Genomic DNA, 11,000 nt, shown 5'->3' on the forward strand with positions numbered 1-11,000 from the left:
GGCCCTGCTTCCAGAGATAGATAGATAGATAGATAGATAGCTAGATAGATAGATAGATAGATAGATAGATAGATTTGGCTGACACAAACAATCTGTTCAAACAACAATGTATCACGAAGAACAATGACATAGGAATAATATAGTGTCGATGATAAAACTGATCCCTCACCTGAAAGCCCCTCAGGGGCCAGGTAATTAGTTCCCCCTGTCTCAGTGGAGGAAGGCACACAGTCTGTAGGATCCGCTGAAACAGAAAGAACACAACTGGTCATTATCAAAGTTTTTCCTCCTATATAATCAGATAAAAGAACATGCAACCCCACTGGATGAACTGCAACCCCCAGCATGCCTTCATATTTAGACCTTTAGTAATAGGTCATCTACTGTTAAATTACTGCCGCTTGCAGTTCTAGAATAGCATTAGAATGTATTAATTTAAAGGGTTAATCCCATCATCATCCTAGAAATGGATCTAAATCGGATAGAGCTTGCAAAAACAAGCATCTTTGCAATTTACCGCTTCTAAAAATCTTCAGCCGTTCTTGAGATATTAACGCTTTTCTTTTTGTTTATCGCTCGTTGCCTAGGAGACCGACCGCCGCTGTAAGCTCTGAGGCGGTAATAAGAGATCCAAGCTGGCTTCAAACCAGTAGCGCTTACAAGCTCAGAACAAAACTTGCAAGCTCGGCACGTGTTCTGCCGTCCAGCAGCGGTGGTCGGTCTCCAAGACAACAAAAGAAACAAAAAAAAAAAAACGTTAATATCTCAAGAACGGATGAAAATTTTAACAAGCAGTAAATTGCAAAGCTGTTTGTATTTACGAGCTCTATCCGGAAATACCCACTGATGGAAGATGGGGGGAAAAAAAAACCTTTAAGACATGGCAGAGTCCTTCCCTTCTTATATAACCACGAGTAGACGGGTTAATAAAACAAAGAAAACCAGTAAATACAGATAAAGTTCTGGAAGAATTTCTCTTCTTAGAACGGGAAACAGAGCAGCGGTTAATGAATCCTAGCAGAGGCTAAATATAAAGCAGATGTGGATCTCCCCAGCAATGTCGTCTCCACATTAATGAGATCCGATCCTGTGCTCCAAAAAAAGGCCAGCAGTCCCAGAATGGGGGAGCGCGGGGGTGTACGCGGCCTACATTGGGGTTCTGGCATCTTTAGGGTGTTCACAAAATGGCAATGAGACACGTTTCTGACGTCAACCATAACTGATGCATACATTGGATCCAGTGGGCGGGCATGCTGAGACCAGTAGTTCTCGACTCCCACGGACAAGCAGGAGGCCACATAAGTCCATTCAAAGTTAAATTGGGGATAATCAGAAGCCATAACAGGAATATACAGTTTACCAGGATACACTTCATCAAACTTAAAACAATGGAGGCGACAGGAAGTGCAGCCACTTATGAAATTGTCCATCGTTACTTTGTCAGCGACATAAGACTTTTTTTTTTTTTTTTTTTTTGCGTAATGTCCTAAGGAATTTTTTATTTTTCTTCTTCTTCATTCCACCCCTTCATTACCAGTTCAACTCCCGTGAGCGGACTTTGCCGGAGGATTATTAAATGGCACGATTGTGTGCCGTGCCAACATCCAGCCCTGCAGCACAGTGTAGCCATATAGAAGGCGCAGCGTCCTGAACTCCCACACGAAACGCCGCCCCGGGTTATTGCCATGACAAAAAAAAAAAAGTGGAAAAAAAAAAAAAGAAGGGAGATCTTCCAGAAGCTCTAAGGTTGTACATTTCCATGTGGATGCCAAGGCGTGCCATCTTCTCCATAGGCGCAGAATGGTCATCTTTAAATTCCGGGATCCCAAAAGTAAGACATAGTGAGACTGTGGTCCAAAGAGATTTTTTAAATTTTTCCAGCGTTTTATCCAAATCCTTAGCGGTATATTCCATGCTGGGTGTCAAGATTAAGGGTCTCTTAGGATGCCACCCAACGTCCTTCCTGTGGTGGCATCAGTTGCCCACTATTTGGCTCCATTGCAGAGATGATTGACAGCTTTGGCCGGAGTCTGCTCGTAACCATAGGGATTATAGATCCCACTGCAAGTGAATGAAAATCTTGCGACAGAGAGGAATTCACAAAATACATTGTTGCTGGATGTGATACATTAACAGATAGTGTTCAGAATCCAGGCCCTAAGGGGTCACGCCACTGCCATGTCCAGCATCAATCATTCCGATGACAGGCGGACAGTCAGCGCTGCCGCCAGTCATGGCTGCGGGAGTCAGTGACACATTGTGCTGCCCCTCCACCACTAGGGGGCACAAGTGGCATTTTTATGGAGCAAATAAACTGTCCCACCAACAAGCATCTCAGGGCTGAAATGACGCTCTGTAATGTGTATGATGAGAGTGGTTGTTTATCAAAACCCAGAGTCTAGTCCTATAAAAAAATAAATAAATTCAAAAAAAATTCCAGAAAAGACCGAGACTTGAAAAAGTCACCTCCAACTGCACAAAGTCCGTTCCAACCTGCGGTAGACAAAAGGTCTTTAATGTGGTTTTTATCATGGAAAGACTTCACTTTCTTCTTGTTAAAACTGCTGATTATTTCAGATTGTTCCATTACGGAGCCGTGTTCCTGCTTCTCACCTAGTAACGCCAGATAAACAGATGGAACACAATGCCCGAAAAAAAAAAATCCTCTGAAGTAACAGCAAAGTGAAAATCCCATCCAAAATGCCAAAATGTATCCTTCACCTCCAGTACCAAAAAAAAAAAAAAAGCTACCTATAAAATGTGACATCCTATAGTAGTAAAAACATGCTGGGAGTTGTAGTTCTCTCCATCGATAGAATTTGTAATTGCTTCCTCCAACCAATTCATTGACTGATGTCTCATGTTGTGCAGCAACACAGAGGTAAGGAAATAACTTAAGCTGGTGCCAACGTTGGCATCAGGCTGGCACCCTAGGCACATCTTAAGCTTAATTAATGGTAGAATATGTGCATAATAATTGACAAAATGGAACAAGCACAATCTAATGTTCATCCACGATACATAAAATGATAGGATCCAATCAAACATTAAAAAAAAGCGCAAATCGATATCCAAATCCCATCCAAAATGCCAAAATGTATCCTTCACCTCCAATACCAAAAAAAAAAAAGCTACGTATGAAATGTGACATCCTATAGTAGTAAAAACATGCTGGGAGTTGTAGTTCGCTCCATCGATAGAATTTGTAATTGCTTCCTCAAACCAATTCATTGACTGATGTCTCATGTTGTGCAGCAACACAGAAGTAAGGAAATAACTAAGCTGGTGCCAGCGTTGGCATCAGGCTGGCACCCTAGGCAAATCTTAAGCTTAACTGATGGAAGATTCTGTGCATAATAATTGACAAAATGGAACAAGCACAATCAAATGATCATCCACGATACATAAAATGATAAGATCCATTCAAGTATTAAATTAAAAAAAAAAAGAGCAAATCAATATCCCAAGCCCAGCGGTTTGCACCTTGTCGCCATCTCCATATCTAGCAGCATCCCACAATGTCAGTTTTATTTATCTAGTACAAGGTGAGCAGGATGCCAGCCAGGTCCACGCAGGCGACTCCACAGCGCCGGTGCCAGATGAAAATGGGCTTTTGTCCTGGCGGGCAGCCCATTCATTAAAAGCAACAGGCACAGCCAGAGACTCCATTTAACAGGTTCAGTACCAACCGGTAGAATAGGGTTTTGCTATTAACGGAATAAATAAAATAAATGTAAAATAGAATAGTAAAATTAAAAAAAAGTAAATCTAAAAAAAAAAAAAATGAAAAAAAAAAAAATATATATATATTTTATAAAATAAAAATATTTAAATAATATTTAAAAAAAAAAATAGTACAAAATAAAAAAGATGAATAAACTAGTAGAAAGTTGAACAGAAGTTTTCTCCAACTTACACATTAAGTGCGTCCAACCCATAATAATATCCAGCTGCTGCCTGGACATAGCATGGAAGCTGTCAGTGGTCAGGAGAAGTCTGAATGAAAGCTACACAGGACACAACTCCAAGTAAAAGCAGAGCACTCACCACAAGGCTTGAGAATCTCCATTGGGTATCTGGAGTAGGGAGGTGGGGGGGACTCTGTAAAGTAGAAAAAAAAAAAAGTATTGAGAAAATAAAGAAGGAGCCATGAGAAGGAAAAGAGTGCAGGAGATAGAGACTGGTGATAAGGGGGACATTGTGTTTGTGCAGCTCTGGGGGCTGAGCTGGGGCAGCAGCAGGCGGTGATTGCCTGGATTCTGGGAGGCTGATAAACAAGAGACCTCCTGGCGCCAGGCTGCTCGGTGCTATCTGCTCCTCTGTGTCTGATCTGGGATCTCTAGTCCAACCCTGCAATGGCTGATAATCCCCAGCTCAGGGGGACACATTCTCCTGCCCCCCAGGACACCGCTTGCTTCTCTTTGGAACTCTTTGCAACATTCGCAGATTGATACAATGTTGCAAGTTCAATATAATAAATAAACAAGGTAACAACTGCAGGATGTAAACAACTAAACAAACCCCATTAACCCTCACTATGCCTACTCGTGCAGATGCCCCCAGGAGTTTACCTCCACATTCCTGGATGTCTAGGAAGCTTCCACACTGCACCAGCAATAAATACCTCAGGCTCATAAACCCTGGAAGGCAGCAAGTGGGAGCTAGAGGGTTAACAGTGGCCTGTACAGCAGCAGCAGCCTGACATTGTGTTATCAGAGCTCATAGACTCAGTGACTCCAGGGGGGGAGACACTGAACTCTACAGCCAACATCTGGGGAAGTGCCCAGCTGCCCACACTGGAAGCCTGCAGGCCAGCAGAGAGGAGCACACATGGGAGACTGCACTACATGGGAAGGAGTCAGGACAGATTTGGGGGGCATGATAAGGGGGCTCTGCACATGACCTGTTACATTGTATGGTAATGAGGACATTATATAGAGGTAATGTAGTCAATAAATGAAATAAGAGCAAATGGAGATGGGGGTTGGGTGCAATAGTGGGGTTCATCAATAATTGGGGAGCAGAGGAAATGAAGCAATGCATATGTAAATTATACAGTGGGGTAATAGTTGGGGCGCAGAGAATAAAGTAAAGCAACAAAGGGGTACAGGAAATGGGAATTATGGGGTTAATGATAATGGGGCGCAGATTACAGTAGTACAGACTAGAGAAGTGTGGGGGAGACAGGCGACCACATTGGGGGGCTTGGTATGGGAATCGGGTCATGAAGAGGTCAGATGGTTGGGGTGCAGACAAGAGGGGGAGGTGTTGAGGTGGCAGGGGACAAGGTTGGGGTACATGAAAAAATTACAGATAATAGATGGGAAGCAGAGCTATAGGAGCAGGTGTTTGGGGGACAGAAAGTGATGGGGTACATGAAGTGGTCAATGGTAATGGGGTGCAGAATATAGTAACAGTGTTACAGGCAATAGGGAGAGGTATTGGAGTGACAGATAATGATGGTGCAGAGTTGTTGGGGTGACAGATAATGATGGTGCAGAGGTGATGAGGTGACAGATAATGATGGGTGCAGAGGTGTTGGGGTGACTTATGATGGGTGCAGAGGTGATGGGGTGACAGATAATGGACGGGTGATGGGGTGATAGATAATGGACTGGTGCAGAGGTGATGGGGTGACAGATAATGATGGGTGCAGAGGTGATGGGGTGACAGATAATGATGGGCGCAGAGGTGATGGGGTGACAGATAATGATGGGCGCAGAGGTGATAGGGTGACAGATAATGATGGGTGCAGAGGTGATGGGGTGACAATGATGGGTGCAGAGGTGATGGGGTGACAATGATGGGTGCAGAGGTGTTGGGGTGACTTATAATGATGGGTGCAGAGGTGATGGGGTGACAGATAATGAACGGGTGATGGGGTGACAGATAAGGACGGGTGCAGAGGCATTGGGGTGACTTATAATGATGGGTGCAGAGGCGTTGGGGTGACAGATAATGATGGGTGCAGAGGTGATGGGGTGACAGATAATGAACGGGTGATGGGGTGACAGATAAGGACGGGTGCAGAGGCATTGGGGTGACTTATAATGATGGGTGCAGAGGCGTTGGGGTGACAGATAATGATGGGTGCAGAGGTGATGGGGTGACAGATAATGAACGGGTGATGGGGTGACAGATAAGGACGGGTGCAGAGGCATTGGGGTGACTTATAATGATGGGTGCAGAGGCGTTGGGGTGACAGATAATGATGGGTGCAGAGGTGATGGGGTGACAGATAATGAACGGGTGATGGGGTGACAGATGAGGACGGGTGCAGAGGCATTGGGGTGACTTATAATGATGGGTGCAGAGGTGTTGGGGTGACAGATAATGATGGGTGCAGAGGTGATGGGGTGACAGATAATGAACGGGTGATGGGGTGACAGATAAGGACGGGTGCAGAGGTGTTGGGGTGACTTATAATGATGGGTGCAGAGGCGTTGGGGTGACAGATAATGATGGGTGCAGAGGTGATGGGGTGACAGATAATGGACGGGTGACAGATAAGGACGGGTGCAGAGGCGTTGGGGTGACTTATAATGATGGGTGCAGAGGCGTTGGGGTGACAGATAATGATGGGTGCAGAGGTGATGGGGTGACAGATAATGAACGGGTGATGGGGTGACAGATAAGGACGGGTGCAGAGGCGTTGGGGTGACAGTGTGGGGTACAGGAGGTGACAGATGCCGCAGACCCCCGGGGACCCCCGTACCTAGCTCGCAGAGCCTGCTCAGGTGGTGCGGGTTGCAGCACACCAGCTCCGGGTTGTTCTTGCCATAGGACTCGCAGCAGCTGAGCCTCTTCACCTCGGCCGAGTGCCGGAGATCCGGCCACCTGAAGAGCCGGCAGAGCAGCAGCGGCAGGGAGAAGGGCTGCTGTCCCAGCCTGGAGTCCAGCTTGGCGGAGGGCAGCAGGAGGCAGGGGCTGCGGGCTCCCCCCTTGGACTCCACCGCCTGCAGCAGACCCTCCAGCTGCCGCTCCTTCAGCCTCTTGAGCAGGGAGTGGGTGAGCGCCTTCAGTTCAGCCTCGGAGCCCCCCAGCTGCGCCTTGGACACCTTGCCCGTCTTGCCCATGCAGCAGCCCCCGGCCCCATGCGCCCTGCTCTCCCCGTCTCCTTCCCCCGTCTCCCCGGGAGCAGCTCGGCTCCGCCAGAGTCGCCGGACGAGCACCGATCTTTTGGTCCTGAACATGCGGGACGAGAGCAAGGCTTCCCGGCTAAAAAACGTGCATGACGCCCGCAAATCATGAAGGATCCTGGATCCGAGGCCGGAGGACAGAGACAAGCAGCAGCCGCAGCAGCCCGGGGGGGACCGGGGGTCCGAGCAGAAGCCAAGGCGCTCTGGAACATACGCCAGTCTTAGCGGGGGGTAGAGATCCTGCCAAGCGGAGGGAGATCCGTCACAGGGGGCGCACACACCATGGGTGCCCGCGGAGGTGCCCCGGCATGCCCAACTGTCAGGCTCGGCCCACGGCACCGGCGGCTCCACCAGGGTTCCCACGGCGTAGATCCTGGGAGACAATGTGACCGGCACCGAGAGACCGGCAGCGACCGGCACCCAGCGACCTGCAGCGACCGGAGAGGCAGTGTGAGGAGCGCGGGTCCGGGGACAGCACAAGCCGGCGCCTCCTCCGCTGTAATCCACAAGAATCCGAGATTCGGCTGCTCAGGAGGAGAGAGGGAAAAAAATGCAGCAGAGACTTGTGTCCTCCTCCTCCTCCTCAGGCAGCGGGGCCGGCCGGGCTGTGTGATGGAACTGTGGGGAGGGAGGAGGAGGAGGGTCAGGGAGGAGGAGGAGGGTCAGGGAGGAGGAGGAGGGTCGGGGAGGAGGAGGAGGAGGGTCTGGGGACCCATCACACGCTGGATGGAGCCACATCCTGCTGCTGTCACTGGCGGGGACCCTCTCACCTGTCACTGGGGTCGCACCGTCTGTACCCAAGTGCTGGCTCTTATTATTCCCTCCGCAGGTGCCAGTCTCTGTTACACCCTCTGTGCCAGTGCCGCATCCTCTGCTCACTATTGCACTTATGCTTCTGTGCACACCTGGCGCTCTGATTTTACTGTGGTTGCGCTTTTATCTCTTTTTATTCCCTCGGTATCTGAAGCTGCTGCCAAACTGCCCACTGCCCTCAGTCACCCGGGTGTCCGGTCTGTGTCATCCCACCTCCTGGTCTCTATGAGCAGTCTCTGTACCTCAGACTGTCTCTGCCCCCTCTCTCTCTCTCTCTGAGGCTGTCTCTGCCCCCTCCTCTCTGAGGCTGTCTCTGCCCCATCTCTCTCTGAGGCTGTCTCTGCCCCATCTCTCTCTGAGGCTGTCTCTGCCCCCTCCTCTCTCTCTGAGGCTGTCTCTTCCCCCTCCTCTCTCTCTCTGAGGCTGTCTCTGCCCCCTCCTCTCTCTCTCTTTGAGGCTGTCTCTGCCCCCTCTCTCTCTCTCTCTCTGAGGCTGTCTCTGCCCCCTCCTCTCTCTCTCTTTGAGGCTGTCTCTGCCCCCTCCTCTCTCTCTCTGAGGCTGTCTCTGCCCCCTCCTCTCTCTGAGGCTGTCTCTGCCCCCTCCTCTCTCTCTCTCTGAGGCTGTCTCTGCCCCCTCCTCTCTCTCTTTGAGGCTGTCTTTACCTCCTCTCTCTCTGAGGCTGTCTCTGCCTCCTCCTCTCTCTTTGAGGCTGTCTCTGCCCCCCCTCTCTCTCTGAGGCTGTCTCTGCCCCCTCCTCTCTCTCTGAGGCTGTCTCTGCCTCTTCCTCTGCCTCCTCCTCTCTCTGAGGCTGTATCTGCCCCTCCTCTCTCTCTGAGGCTGTCTTTACCTCCTCTCTCTCTGAGGCTGTCTCTGCCTCCTCCTCTCTCTTTGAGGCTGTCTCTGCCCCCCCTCTCTCTCTGAGGCTGTCTCTGCCCCCTCCTCTCTCTCTGAGGCTGTCTCTGCCCCCTCCTCTCTCTGAGGCTGTCTCTGCCCCCTCCTCTCTCTGAGGCTGTCTCTGCCTCCTCCTCTCTGAGGCTGTCTCTGCCCCCTCCTCTCTCTTTGAGGCTGTCTCTGCCCCCCCTCTCTCTCTCTGAGGCTGTCTCTGCCCCCTCTCTCTCTCTGAGGCTATCTCTGCCTCCTCCTCTCACTCTGAGGCTGTCTCTGCCTCTTGCTCTGCCTCCTCCTCTCTCTCTGAGGCTGTCTCTGCCCCCTCCTTTCTCTCTGAGGCTGTCTCTGCCCCCTCCTCTCTCTGAGGCTGTCTCTGCCCCCTCCTCTCTCTCTTTGAGGCTGTCTCTGCCCCCTCTCTCTCTCTCTCTGAGGCTGTCTCTGCCCCCTCCTCTCTCTCTGAGGCTGTCTCTGCCTCTTCCTCTGCCTCCTCCCCTCTCTGAGGCTCTCTCTGCCCCCTCCTCTCTCTCTGAGGCTGTCTTTACCACCTCTCTCTCTGAGGCTGTCTCTGCCTCCTCCTCTCTCTTTGAGGCTGTCTCTGACCCCCCTCTCTCTCTGAGGCTGTCTCTGCCCCCTCCTCTCTCTCTGAGGCTGTCTCTGCCTCCTCCTCTCTCTGAGGCTGTCTCTGCCCACTCCTCTCTCTGAGGCTGTCTCTGCCTCCTCCTCTCTCTGAGGCTGTCTCTGCCCACTCCTCTCTCTGAGGCTGTCTCTGCCTCCTCCTCTCTCTGAGGCTGTCTCTGCCTCCTCCTCTCTCTGAGGCTGTCTCTGCCCCCTCCTCTCTCTTTGAGGCTGTCTCTGCCCCCCCTCTCTCTCTGAGGCTGTCTCTGCCCCCTCTCTCTCTCTGAGGCTATCTCTGCCTCCTCCTCTCACTCTGAGGCTGTCTCTGCCTCTTCCTCTGCCTCCTCCTCTCTCTCTGAGGCTGTCTCTGTCCCCTCCTCTCTCTCTGAGGCTGTCTTTACCTCCTCTCTCTCTGAGGCTGTCTCTGCCTCCTCCTCTCTGAGGCTGTCTCTGCCCCCCCTCTCTCTCTGAGACTGTCTCTGCCCCCTCCTCTCTCTCTCTGAGGCCGTCTCTTCCTCCTCCTCTCTCTGAGGCCATCTCTGCCTCCTCCTCTCACTCTGGGGCTATCTCTGTCTCCTCCTCTCACTCTGAGGCTATCTCTGTCTCCTCCTCTCACTCTGAGGCTATCTCTGCCTCCTCCTCTCTCCGAGGCTGTCTCTTCCCCCACATCTCTCTGAGGCTATCTCTGCCTCCTCCTCTCACTCTGAGGCTGTCTCTTCCCCCACCTCTCTCTGAGGCTATCTCTGCCTCCTCCTCTCTCTCTCTGAGGCTGTCTCTGCCCCCTCCTCTCTCTCTGAGGCTATCTCTGCCTCCTCCTCTCACTCTGAGGCTGTCTCTGCCCCTCCTCTCACTCTGAGGCTGTCTCTGCCTCCTCCTCTCTCTCTCTGAGGCTGTCTCTGCCCCCTCCTCTCTCTCTCTCTGAGGCTGTCTCTGCCCCCTCCTCTCTCTGAGGCTGTCTCTTCCCCCTCCTCTCTCTCTCTACCTGATGCTGTCTCTGCCCCCTCCTCTCTCTTTGAGGCTGTCTCTGCTCCTCTCTCTCTAAGGCTGTTTCTGCCCCTCCTCTCTGAGGCTGTCTCTGCCCCCCCTCTCTCTCTGAGGCTGTCTCTGCCCCCTCCTCTCTCTCTCTGAGGCCGTCTCTTCCCCCTCCTCTCTCTGAGGCCATCTCTGCCTCCTCCTCTCACTCTGAGGCTATCTCTGTCTCCTCCTCTCACTCTGAGGCTATCTCTGCCTCCTCCTCTCTCCGAGGCTGTCTCTTCCCCCACCTCTCTCTGAGGCTATCTCTGCCTCCTCCTCTCACTCTGAGGCTGTCTCTTCCCCCACCTCTCTCTGAGGCTATCTCTGCCTCTTCCTCTCTCTCTCTCTGAGGCTGTCTCTGCCCCCTCCTCTCTCTGAGGCTATCTCTGCCTCCTCCTCTCTCTCTGAGGCTGTCTCTGCCCCCTCCTCTCTCTGAGGCTGTCTCTTCCCCCTCCTCTCTCTCTCTCTCTGATGCTGTCTCTGCCCCTCCTCTCTCTTTGAGGCTGTCTCTGCTCCTCTCTCTCTGAGGCT

The 11,000-nt window shown here is 51.4% G+C and overlaps 1 protein-coding gene across 2 annotated transcripts in view; it reads right to left on the reverse strand.

Annotated features, from left to right (window-relative positions):
* SMAD7 (SMAD family member 7) overlaps positions 1-7,693 on the reverse strand; it is a 31,239-nt gene extending 23,546 nt beyond the window's left edge. Inside the window, exons 1-3 of one of the 2 annotated variants that reach the window (XM_069746657.1) lie at positions 6,716-7,693; positions 4,048-4,101; positions 170-244 (exon numbers count right to left, since the gene is read on the reverse strand). In XM_069746657.1, coding sequence (XP_069602758.1) covers positions 170-244; positions 4,048-4,101; positions 6,716-7,193 — 607 coding nt within the window. In that variant the 5' untranslated portion in view covers positions 7,194-7,693. Of the gene's footprint in view, positions 1-169; positions 245-3,916; positions 3,996-4,047; positions 4,102-6,715 lie in introns of those variants that run through there. The other variant, XM_069746665.1, reaches the window with a different exon arrangement.
* Between the last annotated feature and the right edge of the window lie 3,307 nt (positions 7,694-11,000).

This window comes from Ranitomeya imitator, chromosome 1, assembly GCF_032444005.1.
Source record: "Ranitomeya imitator isolate aRanImi1 chromosome 1, aRanImi1.pri, whole genome shotgun sequence".
Classification (NCBI taxonomy): Eukaryota; Metazoa; Chordata; class Amphibia; order Anura; family Dendrobatidae; genus Ranitomeya; species Ranitomeya imitator.